This window comes from Fusarium flagelliforme (assembly GCF_020744385.1).
Source record: "Fusarium flagelliforme strain FIESC 12 MPI-CAGE-AA-0113 chromosome Unknown B0J16scaffold_1, whole genome shotgun sequence".
Classification (NCBI taxonomy): Eukaryota; Fungi; Ascomycota; class Sordariomycetes; order Hypocreales; family Nectriaceae; genus Fusarium; species Fusarium flagelliforme.
Genome location: NW_025763503.1, coordinates 6,370,861 through 6,397,343, shown reverse-complemented (window position 1 = coordinate 6,397,343; position 26,483 = coordinate 6,370,861). Strand labels below are relative to the sequence as shown.

Here is a 26,483-nt window from a genome sequence, read left to right as displayed (position 1 = left end):
CCTCCAGAACCAGGGAAGCTTGTTTTGCACTAGACGAAGGTTTGGAGTCTAGGTCTGGGTCCTCGAGTCATGCTGGTTCTGACCAGTAGGATGGATGACCGAGATGTGCATCGTTAATCATCAAATCGCATCGCTGATATTCCCTGAGACGGTTCATGAAATGCTTAGAGATAGCATCATGAATTGACGGCGATATGCCCGAGTTGCACCATTAACAAATAGTTGCACGCACATGCATGTCATGGTACGATGAATAGAAGTTGCTCAAGCGATGATGTGATCCGTGAACAGAACTCGTATCCCGGGCCACAATATGGTCTACTCGGTTATGCGATGGTCGAAACAGCGAGGTTTAGGGCGGCAAGACTCAAATTAATGAACGCAATTAACCGAATAGCTTGTAAATATTTCTAGTTAATCTATTTCTTATTTCTCTGCTTCTCAGTTTCAGCAAGGACACCCAGTGTCTTAACAGTCCACTCCTTAGCCTTATCATCCAAGCCCTGGTACGGTCTTCTCATCTGCCAAGAGCTCTCACTATCCACACCGATATCTTTACCAAAGAAGTACCACGCTCCATATTTCGTGTTTGAGATACCCTTCTTACAGGCCCACTCAGCATGTGCCACCAGACCCTGAAGCTTGTATGCCTCGTCATTCTGTCCGGCCTTCCACAGATCGTACACTCCTGCTGTGCTGGCGGGGAAGATGTTGCCCATGCCCGTCACGCAACCACTTCCGCCACCAGCGAGAGTGGGTAGAAGATAATCGCTACTTCCTCCGTAAACGCCAAATTGCTCGTGGGAGAAGAGCGCTGTTAATCTAGTGACCTTGCCGACGTTTCCGCAAGTGAGCTTGACCGCTACGATATTGGGTTCAGCGGCAAGGGTGGCTAATTGATCAGAGTCCAGATCGATTCCTGATGTGACTGCAGGGAAGTTGTAGATAACGATGGGAATCGGTGAAGCCGCCGCCACCTCCTTGAAGTAAGCGACAATGGCAGAACTGGGTAGTGCCTTGGCCCAGTAACTGGAAGGCAGAAGCAGACCGAACCCAGCGCCCGCCTCAGCTGCGTCTTTGGCGTTTTGGATGGACTCTTGAGTGGACTGTGCTGAAATGCCTGCCACAATGGGGTAGTCTTTCCCACCAACTGCAGCTGCAGCCTGAGCAGCCGTTTTGATGATGGCCTTGCGCTCTTCCCGTGAGAGGAGGACTAGCTCGCCATTGGTTCCCAGGTAGACGAGACCATGCATGCCAGCCTTGATGAGGGCTTGACACTGTGTTTGCATTGCTTCATGGTCTACTTGCTGACTGGGGTCGTCTGCCTTGTAGAGTGTGACGACAGGAGTGTAGACTCCCCGAGGGAGGGGGCTGGACTTGGCTTGGATAGTGCTGCGTTCCATTGTGACTTGATGGTTTGGATAGTATGATGATACTAAGATAGTAGACTAATGGTGTTGTTTTATGCTGTGATAGTGATAGTTGATCCCCGCTCTATCTCCAACTTCTTAAGTGAAGGCGGAGGCGGCCGGAACCCCGGCGATATCTCCGATCGGCGGGTCTTGACCAATGGGAAGGTTCTCCGTGACTCCAAGCCGAGACTCGGTGGCTCCGGGAGGCAAAACGGTCTATGGCATGAGAATCTGGGGTCTAATTCAATCTCCGAGATTAGCTATTTTGGACCTCGGTTTAGCTCTATCTATTCTTTTGTATGTTTTGTTTTGTTTTGTTGCCTCGAACATTGACCAAACAGCATTGTGCAATTAACTATCATGGAAACTTCAATTGAGCCCAGAACGGTGTCGTTGGAAGAGGTGAAGCAGCACAACACTGCAGAGGATTGTTGGATTGCTATTCACTCCAAAGTTTGGGACATTACACATTTTATTAATCAGCATCCTGGTGGTCCAGATGGTGAGTGCGCATGATTCGAGACAAGCTTGCAGACTAACCATGATGAACAGTTCTCTTGAACTCGGCTGGCTCTGATGCCACAGAAATTTACAACGACGTTCACGCGCCCGATATTATAGAAGACCTTCCTAGCGACAAGTTAATTGGGTTCCTCGAGCCCTCGTCGCAACCTGTCGAGCCAGAGCTTAAGACCGTCGAAGCTGATCCTGTACCACCACCAACATCACCAACACAAACGAACGAATTCCCAACACCACAAAAGACGAAAACAATTCCTCCTCTTGACGCGATCCTTAGCGCTAGAGATTTCGAAGATGCAGCGCGAGATGCGCTGTCCGGCAAGACATGGGCATTCTACTCGTCTGCCGCGACAGACCTTATTACACATGGCAAGAATAAGGAATTGGTCCGAAGACTTATGATCAGACCAAGGATCTTGAGGAACGTCACCAATATTGACTTCAAGACCAATATCCTTGGTCTCAATAGCCAAGCACCATTCTTCATCTCCCCAGCTGCTATGGCCCGACTTGCGCACCCTGACGGAGAGCTAGCTCTTAGTCGCGCTGCAGCTAACGAGGGTATCATCCAATGCATCTCCAGCAACGCTTCCTTCTCATTAAAATCCATCGTCAATGCCGCTCCATCCTCACAACCTTTCTTCTTCCAGCTTTACGTCAATTCCGACCATGAAAAGACGGTCGAGCTATTGAAGACAGTCAGTGGACTCGGCGTCAAGGCTATCTTTGTGACAGTCGATGCGCCTGTTCCTGGTAAGAGGGAGGCGGACGAGCGAGCCGCCCAGGAGCAGACTGTCAAGTCGGCCATCAGTGGTGGTGAGAGCAGCAAGGATAAGAAGGGAAGTGGCTTTGGACGGCTTATGGCGCAGTATATCGACAAGGCACTAAACTGGGATGATTTGGGATGGATTCGCGAGGCGAGTGGTGGTTTGCCAATTGTTTTGAAGGGTGTTCAAACTGCTGAGGATGTTGTTAAGGCTGCTGAGTACGGTGTTGAGGGTGTTCTGTTGAGTAACCACGGCGGACGATCACTTGATGGGTAAGCCATCCTTCAAATCCGTTATGACCCAACTAACGATTCTTCAGCGCACAAGCAAGTATTTTGGTTCTTCTAGAGCTAAGAAAGAATTGCCCATGGATCTTTGACAAGCTAGAAGTTTACATCGACGGCGGTTTCGAGCGAGGCTCTGATATTCTCAAAGCCATTTGTCTCGGAGCTACAGCTGTCGGTATTGGACGTCCCTTCTTATACTCTCTTGTCCACGGCCAGGATGGTGCTGAGCATCTTTGTCATAGTAAGTTTCTCTGTGCTTCTTCCAGACCATCTTCTGACCATTACCAGTTCTTAAAGACGAGCTTGAGACCTCCATGCGTCTATGTGGAATTACTTCACTTAGTGAGGCGAGGCCAAGGTTGGTGAACTCGCTGGATGTGGATCATCTGGTGGTGCGCGATGATTTGAGCGATTTGAGGGGGCGCTTGCTGTCTAAATTGTAAGAGAAGGCTGTATACGAGTTTTTAAGCGATAGATCCATTCACTCTTCAATAATAAATACGACTCATCTATACCACATTGACTTGACTTTGCAACATCCGAGTATCTTGTACCGGAGTCTTGTGTGTCACAAGTACGCCTGTGCGGAAATCTTCAGTTGTGTCACCATTAAGACTTAAATAGTCATCACGTTTCCGCAACAATACTAGCAGGACAGGATGGGGCGATAGCTACTACAAGCCAGCTTTAGGAAAAGACACGAGCACGGGTGACAGGTCAAAGGTATGTATCAATGGAAACACGCTACTCTCGAATTTTATCAGCACTACAAACTAAGCTTGGCTAATCTTTGCTTTAAAGGCCTTAACAGCATCTAGCACCGTCCCGTCAGCATCTAGACCCAGCCCATAACCTCGTGATACATCGAATCTAGCCGGCCAACTAGCCACAATAGCCTCGATAGCGGGATCATTCTTCTCCTCTATCTGTGCCAGCGCTTCTTCTCCACCAACTTCCTTCAACGCATCAAGGATCTCCTGCACCGTGACAGTAATACCAGGCAGGTTGACAATTCTTGACGATCCAAACTGCTCACCTGGAACATCCTTGATCTTGATCAGATTCTTGATGACGGTTGCGGGGCTACAGACCCAGAGTTCCAAGTCCCTGCTAACAGGGAGGACATTCTTCACACCTTGTAGTGACTCGCGAACGATCCCTGACGCAAAGCTCGATGCAGCAGCAGAGGGTGCGCCCGGTCTAACAATAACGGTAGGCAATCTGACGATTCTGCCGTCCAAGTGGCCTCGCCGAGAATAATCATTGATCAAAAGCTCAACCATCAGCTTCTGAATTCCATAAGAACTCTTCGGCTGAGGCAAGGTTCCAAACTCGGTAACAACGTCCGTCTTGCCATAGATAGCACAAGAGCTGGCGAAGATAACCTTTGTGCCAGGATGTTCAACTCTCAAGACATCAAGGATTGTTCGCACAGAGTCCACGTTGATCTTCAGACCTAAGTCAAGGTTGGCTTCTGCGCCACCGGACATTAGGCCATGGAGGATGTAGACGTGGGTGAAGCGGTTGGAGAGGAGAGATTTGACGGATGAGGGGTCCGTGAGGTCCGCTTTGAGGGAGGCGACTTGGGATTCTGCGCCTTTGGGGATGGATGGAGTAACTATGTCGCTTAGGGTGAAGTTGGCGTTGGGGGTTTGTGTTAGGAGCGCGGTGATAAGCTCTTGACCTATGAAGCCGCCACCTCCAGTGATGAGGATGTTGTCTTTTGTTTGAGTCATTTTAATGATCGATAATTAAGTTTTATGATACAAGAGTTGATATGAACTCAAATAATTGATGAAATGATGTGAATGATTTATTCCTTTGTGATATCAGAAGCCGTTGATAGGCCTCACTTTTATGCCAATTACTGGAACGGTTGGTGTTGAGCTTACAGCGGAGCCGATAGCGTCGGAAGCACTACTCGTCCACCGTCGGTCGTTTTTTGGGGCTCCTCTACAGGCGTCCTCGGCCAGTGGAGGAGTCGCGGTCAAAGTCCCTAATGGCCAATTCACTTGCTGTGGGGCTCCATCCGGCCATTACACCGAGCATAAGCAGATGCCACCAGAATCGCAAAGACAAGACTTCAAGGTAGTGTAGGGTATTGCGGTATCAATAATAGACAAGAGAGATAAACATTAATGTCAGTGGCAAGTTTTGACAAGTTATTTATTGAAATGAGATACGGAGTAAAGAGTTTTGAGAAGTAAAACTCTGATTTGTGTTACTACTGGACGTTAAAGTAACACAGCAAGTATTAGCATACCGGGACATTCAAATCTATGAGAATAGATATCATACACAAAGTTTAAACTCGGCTGGTCTCTATCTCTTTGCTGAGTCTAAATGGAGGTAATAATACAATAGCAATGGTTCGACAAATTGGAATGTTTCTCTTGTACGCTACTTATGCCTCTAAACCTGCTTAACCCATCCCTCGACATCCTCTATCCTAACATATTTGATGTGCTGTCGATGCCAAGTATACGCCACGTGTGCTACATCCCCTTCAGTAGCCTTTTCAACATAAATACTAGGATAACTCAACTCCCTATTCTCTTGTCCCGAAGAACTATTTGTTCCACAGAAACCATCACCATCCTCAAGCACACGCTCCTTCCAGCTTAGCCCCTCGTCCTGCGAAATCGCAAGCGTCAAAGTCTTTCGCGGTGTTCCCCAGATAGCATCCTTGCCAGTCTTTGTAACCTGATTAGGTCGCTTGTCATCTTCAGGTGTAATGTCGTCGTAGAGACCTTGACGTTTGAGGGTATCTGCTGATGCACTTGATCTGTTGAAGACTAGGGCTACGTTGCCTGAGGAGAGACGCGCGGCGCAGATTCCGCTGTTGGGGTTGGGGAGGGATGTAGCTTTTGGCTCTTCCCAGTCTATTCCGTTGGTGGATGTTGAGCGGTAGACGTTGTCTGCCCATCGACTGCGGTAGAATGCAACCCAATTGGACTGGCCGGGTGATGGTGGGAGGATGTTCATGTGGACAGATCCAACACTATCTGGAGCTGGTTTCTCCTTCCATGTAGCACCATTGTCTTGCGAGTAAAGGACGCCAGAGATGTCATCACTGCCGATCCATCGGTGACCAGGTTCAGTGCGACAGTAAAAGACTGGCAGAATCCAAGTACCCTCATCATTGACAACAATAGGCTGTCGGATGAAGATACCAGTGCCATCCTTGAGTAAGCGACTGGCTTCAGACCAAGTGCGGCCCTCATTCGAAGAAGTGCGCTTCAGGATATAAGCTCCATCCTGGTTACCAGCATCTTGAGAAGTGTGCAATAGCCACAGCTCTCCGTTATGTGGCGCTCTGAACAAGACGGGGTTTTGACAACTCCTGTTCTCATCAGAAGATATTTTCTGTGGTGTAGTCCAAGATGAAGCTCCAGGCTCAAGACGAGACAGCCAGATGCAAATATCTGGAAGGCCCTCTTGGGAACCGCCGAACCATGTACATAGTACTGTCTTGTCGGGGAGTTGTAGTAGGTTTGATGCGTGCGACTGGACTGTCGCTGAAGGAAGGGAGATAGTTTGAAGATTTGGTGCCATGATGATTGCTGTGTGTTTTACTGATAGACTCCACGGTAGCTGGTCTTTGGTGTTTAAAACATCAACTCCAAGCAATTCCTTCCCCACGATTTCGGCGGAAATGGCTCCGATGTGAAATTCCACTTTAAATAGGCCATTGACCAATTGGGAGGATGGCCGATGCCTCAATGGTACGGAGAACAAGCTTGAAGAGAATGCGGGGAAGAGGAGATGCTCGGTGATATCAGCGGGGGCGGGGACATGAAGGTAACTAGAGAAATATTAATATCAATTCTTTGGCTTCGTTTATCTCAAGTTTAACTTAGTAAACAAGTCTCACACAATACTTCAAGATGGACAAAATGGAATATGTCAGGTAAGATACCCACTGCCCCATCTGAGAGGCTCTTCTAACATCTCAGACTCGGCAACACAGGCCTCAAGATCTCCAAGATCATCTTGGGTTGCATGTCCTTTGGCTCTAGCAAATGGCAAGGCTCACCTTGGGTTCTCGACGAAGAAGATGGTCTGAAGCTTCTCAAGGCCGCTTACGACAATGGCATCAACACTTGGGATACCGCCGACACTTACTCCAACGGAGAATCAGAAGTCATCATTGGCAAGGCTCTCAAGAAGTTCAACATTCCTCGCCAAAAGGTTGTCATTCTGTCAAAGATTTACAACCCTGTTATGGATGATGGTACAAGACCTCCCAGTGTCAACGATGGTCCTCTTGTGAACCAAATGGGTTTGAGCAGGAAACATATCTTCCATGCTGTTGATAAGTGCTTGGAGAGACTTGGAACTGATTACATTGGTATGTGCCTCACCTTCATCAACCATAGCAATGCTGACTCCCGTAGACGTCCTCCAAATTCACCGTCTTGATCGTGAAACACCACCCGAGGAGATCATGCGCGCTCTCCACGAAGTTGTCCAATCCGGCAAGGTCCGTTACATCGGTGCCTCCTCAATGTACACCTGGGAATTCGCCCGCATGCAATACATCGCCGAGTCTAAGGGTTGGACAAAGTTCACCTCTATGCAACCTTTCTACAACCTCCTCTACCGCGAAGAAGAGCGCGAGATGATCCCCTTCTGCGAAGCCACAGGCGTCGGTGTCATTCCCTGGAGTCCCATCGCTCGAGGTCTTCTCGCCAAACCTTTGTCTAACACGGAGGAGAACAAATCAATACGTAGTCAGAACGACAAGAAGACTGACACGTGGTTTGCGGATGCTAATCTGGATATTGTGAATCGTGTGGAGAAGGTTGCCAAAGATAAGGGTGTTAGCATGGCTCTTGTCTCTACGGCTTGGGTTTTGCAAAAGGGATGCTGGCCTATTCTGGGTTTGAACTCTGAAAAGAGAGTTGTTGAGGCTGTTGATGCTTTGAAAATTCGGTTCACGCCTGAAGAGTTGGAGTATCTTGAGAGCGCGTATAAAGCAAGGGGTGTTCAAGGTGGTATGTAAAATAGAATTAGATATGTTTAAGTACAGATGAATACCAATATTCCAATTTCACTCTGGGTTGGGGAAAATGGCCATTGACTGCATGTATCCATCGACATCCAGAAGAGACGGATCAAAGCCAAATATTGGCGATAGACCAAAGTGCGTATCCCAGGTTGCCATCGTATTACCATCCATAGCAGAGAAGATGTCACTCCCGTTGCCATACATATCCAGACCATTGCCATTAGCATTCTCGGGCAGCACTGGAACTGCATTATGTGGTGGGAGTTTATCAGTCCCTTGTGGAGTAAGTAAACTCGTCACAGTCTCAAGACCTCGAATCATGAGATTAGCTAGGTGCCACTTCCCCATTGACAAGGAACGGAAATGACGAATTAAGCGTGTGATTTGATCAAGAGCCTGTTCACGTCTGAAAAAGTCCTGGCCATATTTATGAGACACTTTGGCTAGAAACATGGCTGCGAACGCTGTCATGGAGAGGAGATAGGATGGGATTCCGACGATGCTTGTCGAGAGGTCTGGATCGCTGAGAAGAATGTCGATGATGGCTGATGCTGAGGTCACTGCCATTGAGGCTGTGTCGAGGAAGTGACCGGGTATTGTGTTAGATTGGCCCCGGAAGACGTGGGAGTAGAGATAAAGTTGAGCGAGATGGAAGTGGAAGAGCGCTCCTTTGCGAGGGAATGCTCCTATTCCGGGATGTCCCTCTGTAGTCTGTTAGTCGAGCCGAACTGCAATGCTGGATAACATACCTGGTAGTCTAGCAGTCCATTTCGCAATCCACTGATCCAGCTGCCGATGGTAATGTCCTATTTGACTCAGATACAGCCTCGGCACTTCCTCTCCCTTGTCAGGACCAAACAACCTTCGGATGTTCCTTAATATTCCCATAAGCTCAACCTGACTCATAAGTCTCTCATCCTGATCAGTGGCCAAAGGACAATTCAAGATACCCTCCCAATCCTGCGTAAGCCAGTCGTCCTGTATAATCGCCGGCCTATCGTACAAAATAGCAAGATGTTGGTCACAAATGTACAAGATTGACCAAATTCGCGCAGAGTCCATAGCCTCTTCAGATTGGTCCCTTATCGCGAGACTGTAACTATTATGAATGTTGCATTCGGCTGCGCGACGGATCGCATGACCAGATAGTGTCCAGGATAGATCGCTGAGCCAATACGATGCTATGGCGAGGGCTCTGAAATAGTCTCTGTCCCCTTGACGTTGAAGCATCGACTTTTCGGTCAAGCGACGTAACTCGGAATTGCACACGCCGTAGACTTTGTCTGCTGCTGGATCGTGAAGAGCTGCGATGGTGAGAGTCGCGGCGCAGAGGATAGAGGACTTGCGACGAAGTTGGTCAAGGGTTTTGTAAGGACATCCGATCGAGTAGATAAACCCATCAAGTCGGTCTTTGTAAACAGCGAAGAGCCGTTCGGCGTCAGATAATGTAATCGCTCCTTGGGAGATGAAGTCGTTGATAACCGCGCCTGAGTTTTCATTCCCGCTTCCAGGTGATCGTAGAGCCCTCATTCGAGTAAGGGTGTAAAGAGAGTGAATAGGCGCATGCGGCAATCTGTCGTCTTCTGGTGTGAGTTTCGGTGAGTTGTCGCATGAAGGGCCGTAATTATCCTCGAGTAATTGACCTGTACCGTTGTCCAATACCTGTGTTCCTGATGGGTCTTTTCTTTTGTTCAAGCGCGCGACTTGTAGGGGTGGAAGTTCCGGTAGACCCATTATACTTCTCATTTCCTTTACCGCTGAGTACATCTGATCGAGATCTGAGAGCATGGCTTCTGAGAGTCTAGACCTGTGAGCGTAGTTACAGTCATAGTAATGATCGGACTTACTCTGTCTTCTCGTCGATGATTGTCTGCAGGTTTTTACTGACCGTGCAGTTGCTGAGCTTCTTTTCTTTACATCTTCGACAAGGAGGACCGGCATCGTCCATGTAGCATTTGATCTGAGCGCGTTAGATACAGCTAATTGTATCGAGATAGATAATTCCAGTACCTTGTGTTTGCGACATGTCGTGCACGCCCTAATGTGTCTCGAGATATGAGCAACAGGCTGATCGGCATTTGAAGCTATCGCGACCCGTTTAGGATGCTGCTCATGTTAGCCCTTCTAATCACTCATCTGTCCCAGGATGAATACCTCATTCCTATCAGACTCTGTCGCTGCTATACTTCCGTTTCGTTTGGACATGTTGGTTTGTTATCACGTTCTCCTGTATGGATCGTCAAAAATTGCATGTTCAAGTTGCGCAGACCAACGACGCGGGGAATTTAGTCAGCGCGCATTCGCTAAGACGGACAAGGAAAAGATCGATGGCTGGAGAAATGCGGAGGTGGCACGGGGTCCATATTAGTCCGGGCGTTCCCTCATCGCGAGTCATTCTCTATGCAGATGATTACTTTGCCTGGCTGTGGGGTTGGTAACGGTTTTACATGTGAAAGAGAGTCTCGATGCTTCACTTCTGTTATGATATGAGTTGATGATGTCTATGAAAGCTTGTTTGAAGAACAGTCGGGGTGTTCAGATGGCTGTTGGTGCTTCAATGCCAGCTCGGTTTTTCTCCGTGTTGTGTTCTGCCGGCAGGCAATGCTCGCTAAAATGCTCTCATACGGCCTATAATCCTGGCACGCGCTGCTCATGGCCGAGAGAACTTGATCGCGTGAAATGCTGTTAACAACACAGGTAACCTCTCATCTTTGCGACAGTGATGATTGCATGTGAACGTTTGCTCACGATAACCTCATACTCTCAACAGCATCGACGCTGGAAGTCCGAGAAGCGACCACTGAGTGTCGGCATTACAGCTTCAATCTAACCAATAGGAAGGATGACCGATCGACTCGGGGCGGCTAAGGGTGTCGGCTAACAACCCCGTCAAGAAGCGGCTACCCTAAACTGGAGTATCGGAAGACAGCTTCATTCCTTGCTATAAACATCAATCCATGCTGTTACGGCCAGTGGCTTTACACATATCAAACACCTCAATTCAATTCATTAGACAATATGGCACAAAACGGCGTTATCAACTTGAGTGAGGCTCTCTCATCTCTGTCTCCCGTCCCCGCCTCCCACAAACAACTCCGCACACAAACAAAGACCACCATTCAAAATAAATCATCACCAGCTCCCGTGCTAGTTATTCTTGACGACGACCCAACTGGTACACAAACCTGTCATGATATCACCATTCTCACGGTGTGGGATGTCCCAACAATCGTCTCAGCCTTCAAACAAGTCGGGACCGGCAATGGCTTCTTCATCCTCACAAACTCACGCGCTCTCCATCCTCCCCAAGCACGTGATCTGATGATCGAGATATGCACCAACCTCAAATCAGCCTCTCAAGAAGTTGGTCTTCCATACGAGATCGTGCTTCGTGGAGATTCCATTCTCAGAGGCCATTTCCCCCTCGAGCCTGAAGCTGTGGAACACGTTAACGGACCTTCCGACGCTTGGATCCTATGTCCCTTCTTCCTCCAAGGTGGACGATACACCATGAACGATATTCACTATGTTCACGAGGGCGATCATCTTATCCCAGCTGCGGACACACCCTTTGCCAAGGATGCTACATTCGGCTATAAGAGTTCCAATCTGCGGGATTATGTTGTGGAGAAGTCCAAGGGTCAGATTCCACAGAGCAATATTGATTCTATTGACTTGGAGACTATTCGGGTTGGTGGGCCAGATGCTGTCTTTAAGAAGATTATGCAGCTGCCTAAGCGAGAGAAGACACCTGTTGTGCTCGTTATCAACGCCGCAGCTGATGAGGATATGGATGTAGTCATCACAGCACTACTACAAGCTTCGCAGCAAGGAAAGAAGTTCTTATATCGCACAGGTGCTGCTTTTGTCTCATCACGTCTCGGAATATCGTCCATACCCCCTCTGTCAGCTTCCCAGCTAGGTCTCTCGAAAGAAGTCGGTGGTCTGATTATTGCAGGATCATACGTCCCCAAGACCACCGCGCAGCTGGACTCTCTGGTTACCAAGTCAGGCGACAAACTGACGACTATTACACTCAACGTCAAGGAGTTGCTCAAGTCCGATGACTCGGCTAAGAAAGATGTCGCAAACGCCATCGAACTGGCATCTGAGAAGATCAAAAACGGACAGGATGTGTTGATTATGACAAGTAGAGAGCTGATTGTCGGAAAGGACGAAGTAGAGAGCTTGGACATTGGGTCGACAATAGCCAAGGCGTTGGTCTCTTTCCTCCAGAATTTGGAGCAGAAGCCACGATACATCATTGCCAAGGGAGGTATTACATCTTCGGATATGGCGACTAAGGGATTGAGAATGAAGAAGGCTCTTATCGTGGGGCAGGCTGCTCCCGGTGTTCCGATGTGGCGATGCGATGAGCCGGAGTCTAAGTGGCCGGGTATAAACTATGTTGTCTTCCCAGGAAACGTCGGTCATAATGATAGTCTGTATGAGGTTGTTAGACAGTGGAGGGAGTTTGAGTAGTCGTGCACACAGGCAAGATGTACTTCAATGGTATGAATTAAACATAGTCTCAAATACAAAGAAAACAAGGGTATAAAATCTATAGTAGTCATCGTCAAGTCTGGGCACTACCTCTTCAAAGGCCCCCGAATAATAGCCATCTCTTCATCCTCACCCCGTGAAGAAACATCGTCTCTTTCCGTCGCAAGATCAAACGTCTTATGCACACATATCCCTCCATCAAGATGCTCAACTCTATCAACATCATCCAAAGGGATACAATCCGATCCAGTAATATCCTTCGGCGTCAAGGATGAGCCAACGCCCCTTCGATTTGCAGAGGTACTGTAATCTGTAGGATCGGATCGTCCACTTCGTGAGGTTTTGTACTTCTTAATGCTTCGCGACAGCAGGCCTTTGAGTGCTGGCAGACAACCAACAACGAGGGCAGTGGCAGTTTCGACGGCACCCCAGATTGCCAGGCCTACGAGGTCAACTTGTTGTTTGACGATGACTTGGGACATGCGGATGATGGCGACGGTGATGATGATGACACCTAGAGAGAAAACGACACCAAGTCCGATTTTCTTCTTTCTGTCGAGTTGGAGGGAGGGGAGGACGGCGATCGGGAGGGCCATGATCATCAGATCACTGGCAATATCGACGGTGGTGGAGAAGATGATGTTGAAGGTCTGTCGCCAGTTTTCTTTATCAGAGTCGCAAGTGCCTACCATCATCTATTAGTCATGGTCACGACAGGAGAGTGTTGAGTCGAGAGTACTTACCATGGAAGTAATCGGACGGAGGGTCGCATGTAAGTGCGCTGCAAACAACGCAAACAATAAGAGCCGAAGCCGTAAAGAAACAAACAAAATACCACAGTCGTCGAATCACAGTAAAAGGTTTGACAAGACGATAAAAAATAGCCAAGAAACTCGCTTTAACAGACCAAAGAATGACCCAGAACATTTTGATGATGGGAAACTGCCACTTGGTCAACTCATACCGCTTCTTCACCATCTCTTCAGGATTGAACTCTATGCGACCGGCTTGAAGGTGCGTCATATACCACAAAGCATGCATCTGCTCTGTTTGTAGGATAGCCATGGTCAAGGCACAGAGCCAAGCCCAGATGATCCAGCAATCATCCGCCAAAAAGCGACGGTTCTGATGCCACCGGACGAAAAGACGCAGCGACACAAAGAGGGTAGCGATGGCGAAGCATACCCAGATGATAACGACGAGCCCATATCGATCAACGGTTTTGGCTGCTCCAAAAAGCGGAGCGTTGGGGTCTGGTTGTGGTGCAGACATATTGGCGGTGAGACGTGAACCTGGGGAACCTGGCGAAGTGCCTTTGGATCATGCAGCGCTGGGAGCACCCAGACTTCATATATCAGCAGACATATGCAAGACAAATCATATGAGCCGTTGCGAAAAGAAAAAGAAGGCTCCATTGTGAAAAGCAAAGCGTCAGTGCGAAACTTCGAGTACAGCACCAATCGCATTATGGAGCAACGAACAAAGAAACGAGGACAGCATGAGTGGCAATTGGTCAGATTCCACTTTGAACAGCTCAGTGGCTGATATCTACAGTGATGCAATTCTATTGACGTCCAACAATAGGAGAAACATTACATGGGGCCGCGGATGGTATCAAGCATATCCGTGTATGCAGAGAAGAAATCAGTTTTCAGCTCTGAGAGGGTCACGATTAATAACTGCAGACAAGAGGCAAACCAATGCTAGCACGCAAATAAAGAGACTGGGGCAAACAAAAGTGACAACTGAGGGAGTCGTTACATGGCGTCGTTTTTGCTTTTTCCAGACTTGTGCCAGGGTTGTCCACGAATAAGAGCACGGCATGTGCCACTGCAGATCTTATCAATTTTAGATTGGTCAAGTAATCTAAGACTAACCGTTACCTGTAGCCAACGGGTACAGCTCATATTTTGGATGTAAAGGATTCAATGGATGTAAGAGCTAACTTTGCTCCCCGGCGGGTCTTTGCCCATGTCGGGAAGTCTAGCTCCGGGCCGAAGAATAGTGACGATCTGGACCTGGACTCTATTGTATCATGAAAATAGTTAGTCTTGCCTGCCGTCTGTAGCTTGTCGGGATATTTCTTGGCGTAGATAACCGGACGACACCATGTTTCACGTTAAATTGAGGTCAATTTGAGAGTCTAAATGCATTGAGTATCAATCAGTACTTTTTATTGAAGCAAACAACTATTCGGATGAGAAGGCTTTGCGGCTGATGTTCAGGTCAGCTGTCGATAAAGGCGATGGCGCTATCCGGATCAGGTCGACAATAGAACCAACAAGCATCACCAACTCGATCTTAGAAGGCAAACAACTGCTAATCTTCAGATCATGGCCTGATTATGAAGCAAACAAAAACTTTTAAATAACATGTCACATTCCTCATGAACTGGCGACGTTTTTAATTTGTAGAGAAGAGAGCTGAGGTTACATCTGATATGGAGTCTCTGACCGTTGACGCAGGGGCAAATACCCATGTCTTGCAGGAAGGAAAAGATGAATTCCTTGTCTAGCGATTTCCGGTGGACAAGGTCTCTGTATTTTCTGCCACCAACATCAGATTCCCGATGCATTGATGACCTGCCTCAATGTCTCTAGCTACTGCGAGATCAAGTTTAGTTCTTATGCTCGCGTATAGTTTAGTTCTTATACCCGCATATCGGGTTCCGTCTTGGTTGCACAATATTGCCCCCAGTAACTCGTATAAATTAAAATATCAAGAGGCCACCCACTTGGCTGCATCCCTCTCTATCCAAAACGTACTCCTTCTTTTCTTTTTCTTGTGGCAGAAGCAACTACGCAACCTGATTTGTCGCTTCGCACGATGCACCTCGGCACGCTTTTCCCTTTTCTTGCTCTTCTTCCTGCTGGGAGTCTAGCCAAGGACTCGTCAAAGCGCGACTCCTCCTGCAGATGTGTACGTTTGAAGTTTCCTCATCTTGATCGTCACTTTTCACTTAAATAATGTCATTTTTCACGTTTCATTTTCTAACTCGGTTCTAGATACCCGGGCAGAAATGCTGGCCTTCAGTTTCGGATTGGAAGGCTTTTGATAAGAAGGTCGATGGTCATCTCATCAAGACCGAGCCTATCGCCCAGTCGTGTTACCCTGGTCCTTCCGAGGACTTGGAGCAATGCGCGTATGTGAACAAGATGTGGTCGGATCAGGACTTCCAATCCTCGGATCCGATCGGAAGACCTTATCCGTATAACATCACGTGTGCTCCAGTGGACTACGACGCTGGCCAAGAACCTACCACGTGTAGTCTTGGATCGTCGCCTGTTTATGCTGTCAACGCCACTACGCGCGATCAGATCAAGAATACTCTCAAGTATGCCAAGTCCAAGAATTTGAGGCTTGTTGTTACTGGTACAGGCCACGACCTTCTTGGTCGCTCTGATGGTTTCGGTGGTCTTGAGCTTTGGCTGCATCAGTTCAAGAATGGCATCGCCTTCCAGAAGACTTTCAAGGCTAAGAGCAGCTGCAAGAAATCTGGCTGGAAGGGAAGTTCAGTCAAGATCGATGGTAACTACCAGTGGCGTGATGTCTACAAGGTAGCTCGAGCCAACAATGTCATCGTCGTTGGTGGCGGTTCCATCACTCCTGGAGCTATCGGCGGTTGGGCGTCAGGAGGTGGACATGGTCCAGCTACAAGAAACTACGGTCTCGGAGCTGACCAGATCCTTGAGGCAGAAGTTATGCTGGCTGATGGTAAAGTGATAACAGTTAACCACTGCGAAAACTCTGACCTCTTCCGTGCCATGCGCGGTGGTGGACCAGGTTACGCCATTACCTTGAGCAGCACCGTCAAAGCTCATCCCAATGTTAAGACCGTCACAGCTCATCACTTCCAAGTTGCTCCTCTGGAAAAGACTGAAAAGAATGCAGACCTTCTAGACGCTGTGTCTGTTCTTCTTCAGCAACTTCCTGATCTCAACGATGCTGGCTTTTCTGGGTATGGATACTGGTTCCGTAACTTTCCCACCGTGTTCGTTGGAAACGCTACTTCTGGATACACGCATGGTTTCTGGACCATTGGAAAGACCCGCAAGGAAGCTGAGGCTGGTTGGGCTCCTGTGCGCAAGGCCTTGGCCAAGTACAAGGACAAGCTCTTTATGAACGAGAGCTGGGCGACTTACTCCGATTATTGGTCTTTCTACGATGCTGAGTCGGGATTATATGACCCCACTGGTGACACGTCAGTTCTCACCTCAAGACTCATTGATCGCGAGAGTGTGAAGAAATATGACAACGTCCGAGATGCTGTTGAAGTCATGAGCGGCACGACCGACAAGTTCGACGCCAACGTCATCCTCTTCGTTTCAGGTGGCCAAGTCTTTAAAGATGCTGCCGACAAATCTAGTGGTCTTAACCCAGCATGGAGAAAGTCGTCCTACGTTATTGTGTCCAGCACTAGTGTTTCCAAGACTGCATCTCCCGCTGAACGGAAGGCGGCCAACGACCAGGTTACTTTCACCAAGGGTGCTGCTGCTAAGAAACTCGCTCCCAACACTGGAGGTTACATGAACGAGGGGGATCGTAATGATCCTGACTACAAGAAGTCATTTTACGGCAGCATGTATAACAAGCATTTGAATGCGAAGAACAAGTATGATCCTTCGCATTTGTTTTACTGTCCCACATGTGTTGGGTCGGAGGATTGGGTTGAGAGGTCAAATGGAGCGCTGTGCAAGGCGTAAGAGACAAAGTAGTTATTGGTAATTTATGTAGTACACGATAAAATAATACACGGTTTACGGAATAAGTCTTCTAAGCTTTGTCTCTGGCGGATCCCAAACAATGTCCTTGATAGATAACCTTGGTCTAGCGGGAACCTTCATCATCTTACCTTGTGGCGATTGTATCTCCTTATTCTCTTCGCTCTTGAACAAGATCATAGATCGTAAAGGCTTTCGCTCCTCAACATAGGAATAACCTTCAAGGCCGATCGCTTTCTCTGCCCGAGTACTGACCGCTTCATAAAGCAGTTCCGCATCCTCAATCCTACCCGCATGAAAAAGCCCAACTCCCCAACTCGCTACTCCCAGAGGGTCTCCTATACCATATGGAGTAAAAGCATTGCCAACGTTGTTCACAGACAAGCAAGCTTTAAGTCCATACTCTTGGATCATCTTGGGTACATTCAGAGTACCACATTGACGGTCAAGTGGTCTCGGCTGCTCATCCACACGGTCGGAAGTCGGCCTGCCCATCATAAACACATCGCTGGTAGGCAGTCCGACAAAGTATATTGGTAGTTCTGTTTCTCGGATCCTACGGGAGAGCGCCGAGAATTGCTCATGGGAAGCCAGTGTTAATCTTGTCGCGTGTCCGAGAACGACAGTTTTGGTGTCGGGATGTGTAGGCCAGTCGCTTTCAACAAGTTGATCGAGGATGTAGTTGAAGTATTCCATAATATCGCCCTCTTGATCCAAATTGAACTCAATATGAAAATCCAGATGCAAACCGTGCTTTCGGGCCATCTGAATCGCCCACCGAATGTTCTTCTTCGACATTTCTTTATTCTCTTCCACATAAGGCGTTGTTCCAAGAACTTCGATCTCGCTATAAGGCTCATCCAGAGCTTGCTCTAGAATCTCTCGATTTTCATCGCCATGCTCAGTCGAAAAGATGGGATCCTGTGCAAAAGCACAAATCTGCAGATCAACGAACCCTTCAAATTCCTTGCTCAGCTCGACTGCCGTCCTGAGAGTTTGCAGCTTCGTGACATGATCAATCTCAACAAAGCCTCTAAGACTGCTGACGCCTTGGGTGTAGCTTGTGGCCAAGAGTTGGGATCCGCGGAGGTACAAATCTTCTGGGGTGTAGCGTTTCTTTGCTTCGGCTGTGTTGGATAGCGCTTCGGCGAAACTGCCTGTTTTTGGGACAAGGTCTGAGTAGTCTGGGTGTGATTCTGACGAGGAGTGATTGCATGTTAGGAGGTATGGTTTGTCGAGATGGATATGGGGATGACAGAGCGCGGGTAGCAGAATGCTGGGGTTTGGCGATGCATTGGTAGATGGCTTCATGGAGGATACCTTTCCGTCATCTATCTGTATATCCCATTGTTTCGATTCGTCCTGCAATGGCAGAATAACATTATTGAGGGACATATTGGCTGGGTTGAACCAAGATTGACGTTTGGCAGGTCACAAAATGCTCAAACAGATAGACGCTGTCATCGACCCTACTCGGAGCCATTGGCCGATGACATTCCGGGATCCGACGGAAGATCATTGACCCGCTGTAAACCTACGTCAATGTCTCGATCATGATCTTTGACTGAACATCCAATATTCCCAATAATTCTCTCATACACCTCCATCTCGCTTGCACTTATGGAGATGCAACGATACCTTTCCCCTCATCAATTGAACCATCTTATTCGCGCGCCTCAAAACGACGTCATGACCAACACTGGCTAAACTCCAAACCTGGAGAATCTGGGCTGATCCTCCGCACGAACAGTGTCGATCTTGACTGAAAGGAGTATTGCTCGGGAGTCAAAGGTCACCGAATTTCTGTTTCCTCCACAGAATGCCCAGTTTTCTCCAAATAATGATCGGCCCGACATACCGTGATGTTACTTGCTGCGTGCATTTAACCTTACAACTAAGTTTGCTGATCTGGGGGAGCATGATTTAAGAGTTTGTGTTCCCTCGACTCGAACTTTGCTTTCTTCATCTTTGTTCAAGTCTCCCACGGCAGACAAGAGGCAAGATGGTTCTGCTTACGTCTAAGCGTATTGCTACGGCTGCAGTGGTGCTGAGCCAGTCCCTCGCTCTGGCTCAGAGTTCAGATCGTAAGTTTCTTCACCTCAGAACCTTCCAAGCTAACAATCGCAGCAATTGTTGTCGATGGGACGTCCTTCGCTCTCAATGGAGGTAATGTCTCCTATCGTTTCCACGTCGACAACACCACAGGCGACTTAATCAACGACCACTACGGCGGTCCCGTCGCAGAAGATACCATCACAGCAGAAGTCGGTCCAGTTCAAGGCTGGGTCAATCTTATCGGTCGAGTCCGACGAGAATTTCCAGACCATGGAAGAGGAGACTTCCGAATCCCGGCTTTCCAGATCCAACAAGCTAGCGGTACTACAGTAACCGACTTTCGATACAAGTCTCACGACCTTGTACAGGGAAAGCCCGGGTTACCCGGTCTTCCCGCCACATTTGGAGAGTCCGACGATGTTTCGAGTCTTGTTGTGCACATGTATGACAACTACAGCTCTATTGCTGCGGACTTGACATATTCCATCTTCCCGAAGTACGACGCTATTGTCAGGAGTGTGAATATTACTAACAAGGGAAACACGACTATTAATCTGAAAAAGGTTTCAAGTTGGAGTGTTGACTTTCGGCAAGAAGATTTGGACCTCATTGAGATTCGGGGAGATTGGTCCCGCGAGGGTATGCGAGTGCGTCGCAAGGTTGACTATGGAACACAGGGGTAAGTGGTGTGTCCATTTCGATGACCCAATACGCTAACAGAGACTACAGTTTCCAAAGTTCAACTGGGTACTCTTCACATCTTCACAACCCCTTCCTGGCTCTCGTTTCGCCTGACACCACTGAATCGCAAGGTGAAGCCTGGGGTTTCTCGCTCGTATATACCGGTTCTTTCGCAGTGGACGTCGAGAAGAGTTCCCAGGGTCTCACCCGTGCTCTGCTCGGCGTCAACCCTATTGACTTTTCATGGCCTCTCAAGCCTGGTCAAACTTTTACCACCCCTGAAGTTGTGTCCGTCTTCTCGAGCAAGGGTGTTGGCGGCATGTCGAGACAGTTCCATCGCCTTTACAGGAAGCATTTGATGAAGAGCAAATTTGCTGAAGAAACCAGGCCTGCGCTTCTCAACAGCTGGGAGGGTTTGATGTTTGACATCAACGAAACTGCTATTACCAAGATTGCCAAGGAAACTGCTGATCTTGGTATTAAGCTTTTTGTCATGGATGATGGTTGGTTCGGTAACAAGTATGCTCGAACTATCGACAGACTCGGTCTTGGTGATTGGCAACCTGACAAATCTCGCTTCCCTGAGGGACTCACCCCTCTCGTTGAGGATGTTACTCAGTACGAAGTTGCCAATTCCTCTGAAAAGCTCAAGTTTGGTATCTGGTTTGAGCCTGAAATGGTCAATCCCAAGTCCGACTTGTACGACGCCCACCCAGACTGGGCCATCCACTCAGGAAACTACCCCCGAACCGAAACGAGATGGCAGTTGGTTCTTAACCTTGCTCTGCCAGAAGTTCAAGAATTCGTTATTGAGTCTGTCTCCAAGATTCTGCGCGAGTCACCCATCTCATACGTCAAGTGGGATAACAACCGTGGTATTCACGAGACACCTGATCAAACTCTCAACTACAAGTACATGCTAGGCCTGTATCACGTTCTCGAAACTTTGACCACCCGTTTCCCCGACGTTCTTTGGGAAGGTTGCGCATCGGGAGGTGGCCGCTTCGACCCAGGTATTCTTCACTGGTTCCCACAAATTTGGACCTCCGACGACACAGATGCCATCGAGCGTATCTCCATCCAATTCGGCACCTCCCTCGCCTATCCTCCATCTTCAATGGGGGCCCATATTTCACACGTTCCTAACCAGCTCACTGGCCGTAACACATCGGTCAAGTTCCGAGCTCATGTTGCCATGATGGGTGGTTCCTTCGGAGTTGAACTCGACCCCAGCGACTTGGAAGAAGACGAGCGTGAACAAATGCCCGCTCTGATCGAGTTGTCTGAAAGGATTAACCCAATCGTCATCAAAGGAGACTTTTACCGACTGGCTCTCCCTGAAGATACCAGATATCCAGCTGGACAGTTCATCTCCGAGGACGGCAAGCAGGTTGTCTTGTTCGCCTTCCAAACTCGTGCTACGATTAACTTTTCTTGGCCTTGGTTCCGTCTGCAGGGCTTGGATTCGGATGCCAAGTATGTCTTGGATGGGAACCAGACCGTTTCTGGTTCTACGCTTATGAACCTCGGTGTTCAGTTGCGATTCCAAGGGGATATTGATAGTCAGATCTTGATCTTTGAGAAGCAGTGATTCAGCATTGATTACGGTATCGTGTCCACGATATATGGGATGATTATTTATTCTTTTTATATATTTATTCTGATTACTCATTCCAAGCAACAACGTGATGCTTGGGGATACAGACAATCGACTAACCTGCAATAACTACCAGACAATACATAGCGGTGCCATCCACCGGAATAGCCGGCGCTCTGAGTACCATTCACCTATTCTAGACGCCTTCAAATAGTCTCTCTTCTCACCTGATTCACATCCTTGAATCAATAGTATGCATCTAGAGAGGTAGATGTGCGTTCAGAAGTTGCTGTAGCTGACGGAGTGTATCCACGCTCATCGTCACGTTGACCATCTCCGAGCCTTCCATACCATTGGAAGTGGCAACATCAGGGTTAGGATAGTACCAGCAGGCAATGGCAATAATCGCGTAGATGACCTAGTTCGTCAGCCTCATACAACACAAATGGGACTCGGGCTTTACTCACCACCAGAAGAGCACCCTCAAGCCAGTTGGACTCGCCATCACGAAGAAAGTTTCCGACAACCAGGATAGACAACACGAGCAAAACGATCATGAAGATCTCGAAATTGAGGTCCATAGGCTTTCCAATGGCCCAACCAACGAGAACGACCAGTGGACCGTTGAATAGGGCAGTCTGGATGGAAGGCCCCAGGCAGTGGTACAGGGCAACATTAATGACACCATCTGCGTTTGTTAGCAAATACCATTTCTCTTAAAAATTGGAACTTACCATAGGCTTCATCAATGGCTGTCAAATGCTCAGCCGCCTTCTCAACGAAAGGCAAAAGAATAAGACCCAAGAACTGATCAGGCACGCCACTCTCAACAACATGCTCAATCTTCTCAACAAGGAAGATAAGCAGCGCAGTAACAAATACCAAAGCGATAAGAAGAGCGACAACCGTCTCAGTCATGGTAAACTTGGGCTTCTCCATATCCGCCTCACGGTCCGCATCTCGATGCTCATCCATTTCAATGACCTCATCGAAGATACTGTGCTGGCTGCTCGCCTGGTACCAGATGTACAAGAAAAATGCAACGATCAGTGCGACCGAGGTTGCTTGGCTGATGCGGATGACATCTTCTTGCAGCTTGTCCTCTGTGAACTTTTCGTGCAACACTCTGAAGCCAGGAAAGTCGGGTACCACCTCGGCTTTGAGGGCAGAGTAGAAGGCGCTGGGAATGAGGAGACCAAAGGCGGCCACCAGCAACAAACCGGTACCGACTTCCGACACGATGGCATGAAATTTCTGGCTGGCTTGCTTGAGGCCGCCGACGAAGAAGCAGAGACCGAGACAAAGTAAGAGGTTGGTCAGAATACTGCCGAGAATCGCGGCCTGAATGATAGGAATAAGGTTTCCTTCATCCCCGTTATCCTCGGAAGTCTGATTCTTATGCTTGGCCAGCAGAACAATGAAGAGAATAATCTCAATAATAGATCCAAACGTCGTCTCGATAAGAATACCAGCCACCTTGGGCATCTTCCTTGCAAACTCCTGCCCAGCGAAACCCAGCAAATTGGCCGTTGGGATCACAGCAATGTAGGCAGTCGCAAACTTCCACAGATGCATTCCAGGGAAGAACTGAAGGATGATGGCAACAGGGACAAACGGCCACAAGACGTTCACCCACATGGACGCAGTGCACGAGCTTCGCCAGAGCACAGCAAGAAAATGACGCGGATGGAAGCCACTTCTGCCACTTTCGCCCTCGTGTGCAATGTGTGGCAGAAGCGGGGTTGATTCATTATGACCAGAGCTGTTGTGCGCATGCCCATGGCCTGGGAGGATGTTGCTGGCCATTGTGGTGGACGATGAAGGGTAGAGATCAAACAAACTATCTTGACAGTTTGACTATATTTTACAAAAGACAATGTACAATGTCAAGAGAAGAAGTAGAAAAGAGTTCAGAAAGTGCCAGAGGGGTTGGGATCGTAATAACCTGCTCTGGTGTTTGCGGTGGTGGCGCACGTCATCCAATGATTGCGTTCGAGTGAGACACTTGACAGGGGACTTGGCAAGGATCAAGAGTCAAAATAAAGCTTGTTTTTGATCGCGCTCTGCCGTGTTGAGCAGGGGTCCGATAGGTACCGAAAGAATGCAGTTTTGTAGGCATCGTACACGAGGAAGGGAATTGATACAGTTCACGACCACGATACCTTCACAATCAGGATCCACCCATCGCTCTGGAGTTCATCCATGACTTGCGGAGACTTGAATGATCAAGCACAGACTCTGGCTCAAGCTTACCGATATGGTTAAAGCGAAATCTCCATGGTGAGTGGAATGGCTCTAGCGTGTTGGTGACACAAATAAACTGACCAACCCCTCACGAAAACGCCGCTAGAAATGCACTCCTGTTCCGTGCTTTTTCGTCTCGTGCAAGGGAGGAATTCTAGAGTCTGTGGAGCCGATCGGTGAGACGCGTAGACTAGTGGCGCGTTGAACCAATCAGTCGCACACGAGGATCTTATCGATAAGAGTTTCATGGTGGTTTCACATGAAGATGTTGTTCACTATCAAGGACAATACTATTATTCTTGTTGTATATAGCGTCTATTGATAGACTAGTCAAGAAAAATGGCGTACAAAGAGATGATTGACTTTACTCTAGTTCAGATTGCCCACGGGGTAGTTACCTTGATGATTGCATAATAAGTCCGAACTCGCACGTCGTCGTAATGCGACCAACGATAGAAACTCACATCATCCTACTTTGTTCGAGACTCAACAACTCAACAACTACCCTCTCCTTAAATTAAACTCAATTATAAATATTATCAAAGAGAATACTACTCTACCCAAGCCCTAAAGTCTTTGTCGGCCCCGTGAGCATTATTCGCCGATTGTATGACAAATGACAACATCGTCTACCCTATTGTCTCACACGACGCAGTCAGCGCTTGACAGTGGGTCAAGGCCTAGTTCATTCCAATGCCACCATTGGACGAGCCATTATGTAAAAATTAGTCGTTACCTTGGCTGACGACATTTTTCTTGTGCCCTCGAAAAATATTCTTAAGAATCCTGCTAGCACTCTTTGTCAATTTCTTCCATAGAAACAAATAAAAGTACACCAATTTTTACTCTGTGAATAAGTTATGAAATCCCCTATCCCTGATTATCTCAACCAAGTGCTGGAAAATGCACGCCCTATTGAAGGTGGCAAGCCTGCCAGCTACATCGAGACCCTTGCCAAAGCAGACACATCCAAAATAGCGGTGGCCTTGGCTATGGTAGACGGCGAAATATACTCAGCTGGCGACGACGATATTGAATTCTCTATTCAATCCATCTCCAAGGCTTTTGTCTACGCGCTTGCCATCGAAGATGCTGGCCTCGATAAGGTGCTGGAGAAGATTGGCGTGGAGCCTTCGGGCGACGCGTTCAACAGCTTATCCCTGGAACGCGGTAGCAACAGACCCATGAACCCCATGATCAACGCCGGAGCTATCACGGCCCATTCTCTCATCGGAGGACCCGACTGGACTGCGGAGCAAAGGTCGAAGCGTATTCTTGACGCGCTTTCACTATTGGCTGGCCGACAATTGCACGTCTGCGAAGAGGTTTACGAAGCCGAGTTGAGAGGAGCTGACCGAAACATGGGAATTGGATATATGCTCAAGGCAGCAGGAATTATCACCGGCGATGCGGCGCAGATTGTTAAAGGATACATTCGCCAATGTGCCATCAACGTTAATGTCCGCGACTTGGCCACCATGGCAGCGACCCTGTGCAACGCAGGAATTCACCCCAAATCTGGAGACAGAATCATTCCTCAAGACAGTGTCCGACAGATTCTTTCCGTCATGAGCACATGCGGTATGTACGATGCTGCAGGCGACTGGCTTTCAAGAATCGGTATCCCAGCCAAGAGTGGTGTCGCTGGTGGTATCATCGGCGCTCTGCCCGGTCAAATGGGTATTGCTGTCTTCTCACCCAAACTCGATAGCCGAGGAAACAGTGTGCGAGGTGTAGCTATATGCGAGCAGTTATCGAGCGATATGGGTCTTCACATGATGGACGTCAGCCAAATCGCCCAAGCAACTGTCCGCACATCCGTCGCTACCATCGTCGCGGGCGAGAACGAACCCCATCATTCAAACTGCAACAAAGAAATCCTTATCTTCAGTCTACGCGGTGTTGTCCGCTTCGCAGGATCGGAGCGTCTCACACGCGAGATCACACGAGTCCTCGGTCCCTTAAACCCCGATGACCCCGGTTGCGGAAGCAGCCGTCACGCATGCGCCATTGTCTTTTCTTTCCGCGACGTCTTCTCCTTCAACGCCGTCGCTCAACGAATCATCCAAGCCGATATCACCCGTCTTCTCCTCGACGGAAGAACCATAGTCGTCATTGACCCCTCAGGAGTCTTGACCATCGACACAGACCGCGCAGGCAAGAAGCTCAAGGTCGTCGAAACAGAAGGGGAAGCGAGAGATTTTATCGGAGGAATTGGATGCCATACCGTTAATAAGAGCGACGAATGGTGACTAGGGGCGTATTCCTCAAAGACTCTGGTGAGGAGACTTTTTGAAGGAAATGGCTTACTGGATGTTATATCTGCAGCTGTCGAGTACAGCCGGGAATTTATACCCCGCGTGCCTTGATGGAACTGCAATCGGTCGCTGACAATGAATCTTGGTAGATTCCTGTTGGTTTTACATAAAATTTGGTGATGACGGAAACGATAAAGTAGCTGGCGCTGGGTGTTTGGCGAGGTTTAGATATGAATTTAACGATGATGAATTTTAATCTGTTGATCGCTCTTGCCGTGCTCATGTTCAAGTTCTGGAATACACTGATTTTACTGGACAATTGTTGTCTCCTTCCAATTTCGCCAGGGGTCAAGTCAGCAGGAACAGCTCATTGTGATTGCCGCAGCTAATTGGCCAACATTCAGATTTCTGGTCAGCCCCCAACA

General features: G+C 48.4%; 13 protein-coding genes across 13 annotated transcripts; 6 read left to right on the top strand and 7 right to left on the bottom strand.

Annotated features, from left to right (window-relative positions):
- Window positions 1–419: 419 nt before the first annotated feature.
- B0J16DRAFT_360270 (uncharacterized protein) lies at window positions 420–1,463 on the bottom strand (the record flags this gene model as incomplete). The annotated part of the gene is made up of 1 exon (XM_046129685.1): window positions 420–1,463. Exon 1 carries the CDS (start codon window positions 1,401–1,403, stop codon window positions 420–422), a length of 984 nt encoding a protein of 327 aa, XP_045990021.1. The 5' UTR covers window positions 1,404–1,463.
- Window positions 1,464–1,746: 283 nt separating this feature from the next.
- Window positions 1,747–3,431, top strand: B0J16DRAFT_392127 (FMN-dependent dehydrogenase-domain-containing protein; the record flags this gene model as incomplete). Its single annotated transcript, XM_046131978.1, has 4 exons — window positions 1,747–1,914; window positions 1,965–2,973; window positions 3,021–3,229; window positions 3,277–3,431. Exons 1-4 carry the CDS (start codon window positions 1,773–1,775, stop codon window positions 3,429–3,431), a joined length of 1,515 nt encoding a protein of 504 aa, XP_045990020.1. The 5' UTR covers window positions 1,747–1,772.
- A 330-nt stretch (window positions 3,432–3,761) lies between these two features.
- On the bottom strand, window positions 3,762–4,797 carry B0J16DRAFT_409904 (uncharacterized protein; the record flags this gene model as incomplete). Its single annotated transcript, XM_046133112.1, has 1 exon — window positions 3,762–4,797. Exon 1 carries the CDS (start codon window positions 4,722–4,724, stop codon window positions 3,762–3,764), a length of 963 nt encoding a protein of 320 aa, XP_045990019.1. The 5' UTR covers window positions 4,725–4,797.
- Window positions 4,798–5,375: 578 nt separating this feature from the next.
- On the bottom strand, window positions 5,376–6,601 carry B0J16DRAFT_330313 (BNR repeat-like domain-containing protein). Its single transcript, XM_046126448.1, has one exon. The coding sequence runs from the start codon at window positions 6,541–6,543 to the stop codon at window positions 5,401–5,403; it is 1,143 nt and encodes a 380-aa protein (XP_045990018.1). The 5' UTR covers window positions 6,544–6,601; the 3' UTR covers window positions 5,376–5,400.
- A 177-nt stretch (window positions 6,602–6,778) lies between these two features.
- B0J16DRAFT_297896 (NADP-dependent oxidoreductase domain-containing protein) lies at window positions 6,779–7,993 on the top strand (the record flags this gene model as incomplete). The annotated part of the gene is made up of 3 exons (XM_046124476.1): window positions 6,779–6,898; window positions 6,945–7,339; window positions 7,386–7,993. The coding sequence occupies exons 1-3, from the start codon at window positions 6,876–6,878 to the stop codon at window positions 7,991–7,993; spliced, it is 1,026 nt and encodes a 341-aa protein (XP_045990017.1). The 5' UTR covers window positions 6,779–6,875.
- B0J16DRAFT_360264 (uncharacterized protein) lies at window positions 7,990–10,290 on the bottom strand. Its single transcript, XM_046129684.1, has 5 exons — window positions 10,154–10,290; window positions 10,010–10,105; window positions 9,847–9,959; window positions 8,749–9,800; window positions 7,990–8,703 (listed from the first exon to the last, which is right to left on the bottom strand). Exons 1-5 carry the CDS (start codon window positions 10,202–10,204, stop codon window positions 8,042–8,044), a joined length of 1,974 nt encoding a protein of 657 aa, XP_045990016.1. The 5' UTR covers window positions 10,205–10,290; the 3' UTR covers window positions 7,990–8,041.
- Window positions 10,291–10,873: 583 nt separating this feature from the next.
- On the top strand, window positions 10,874–12,553 carry B0J16DRAFT_297891 (uncharacterized protein). The gene has a single exon (XM_046124475.1). The coding sequence runs from the start codon at window positions 11,018–11,020 to the stop codon at window positions 12,479–12,481; it is 1,464 nt and encodes a 487-aa protein (XP_045990015.1). The 5' UTR covers window positions 10,874–11,017; the 3' UTR covers window positions 12,482–12,553.
- Window positions 12,554–12,588: 35 nt separating this feature from the next.
- B0J16DRAFT_392110 (uncharacterized protein) lies at window positions 12,589–13,828 on the bottom strand (the record flags this gene model as incomplete). Its single annotated transcript, XM_046131977.1, has 2 exons — window positions 13,246–13,828; window positions 12,589–13,187 (listed from the first exon to the last, which is right to left on the bottom strand). The coding sequence occupies exons 1-2, from the start codon at window positions 13,772–13,774 to the stop codon at window positions 12,589–12,591; spliced, it is 1,128 nt and encodes a 375-aa protein (XP_045990014.1). The 5' UTR covers window positions 13,775–13,828.
- A 1,500-nt stretch (window positions 13,829–15,328) lies between these two features.
- On the top strand, window positions 15,329–17,205 carry B0J16DRAFT_360262 (uncharacterized protein; the record flags this gene model as incomplete). The annotated part of the gene is made up of 2 exons (XM_046129683.1): window positions 15,329–15,421; window positions 15,508–17,205. The coding sequence occupies 2 exons, from the start codon at window positions 15,329–15,331 to the stop codon at window positions 17,203–17,205; spliced, it is 1,791 nt and encodes a 596-aa protein (XP_045990013.1).
- Window positions 17,206–17,240: 35 nt separating this feature from the next.
- B0J16DRAFT_297887 (uncharacterized protein) lies at window positions 17,241–18,645 on the bottom strand. Its single transcript, XM_046124474.1, has one exon. The coding sequence runs from the start codon at window positions 18,616–18,618 to the stop codon at window positions 17,260–17,262; it is 1,359 nt and encodes a 452-aa protein (XP_045990012.1). The 5' UTR covers window positions 18,619–18,645; the 3' UTR covers window positions 17,241–17,259.
- Window positions 18,646–19,174: 529 nt separating this feature from the next.
- On the top strand, window positions 19,175–21,590 carry B0J16DRAFT_409896 (Melibiase-domain-containing protein). Its single transcript, XM_046133111.1, has 3 exons — window positions 19,175–19,307; window positions 19,351–19,957; window positions 20,008–21,590. Exons 1-3 carry the CDS (start codon window positions 19,226–19,228, stop codon window positions 21,548–21,550), a joined length of 2,232 nt encoding a protein of 743 aa, XP_045990011.1. The 5' UTR covers window positions 19,175–19,225; the 3' UTR covers window positions 21,551–21,590.
- On the bottom strand, window positions 21,587–23,446 carry B0J16DRAFT_409895 (Sodium/calcium exchanger protein-domain-containing protein). Its single transcript, XM_046133110.1, has 3 exons — window positions 22,291–23,446; window positions 22,024–22,244; window positions 21,587–21,974 (listed from the first exon to the last, which is right to left on the bottom strand). Exons 1-3 carry the CDS (start codon window positions 23,360–23,362, stop codon window positions 21,816–21,818), a joined length of 1,452 nt encoding a protein of 483 aa, XP_045990010.1. The 5' UTR covers window positions 23,363–23,446; the 3' UTR covers window positions 21,587–21,815.
- Window positions 23,447–24,576: 1,130 nt separating this feature from the next.
- B0J16DRAFT_330302 (beta-lactamase/transpeptidase-like protein) lies at window positions 24,577–26,332 on the top strand. The gene has a single exon (XM_046126447.1). It carries the CDS (start codon window positions 24,661–24,663, stop codon window positions 26,050–26,052), a length of 1,392 nt encoding a protein of 463 aa, XP_045990009.1. The 5' UTR covers window positions 24,577–24,660; the 3' UTR covers window positions 26,053–26,332.
- The last annotated feature ends 151 nt before the right edge of the window (window positions 26,333–26,483 follow it).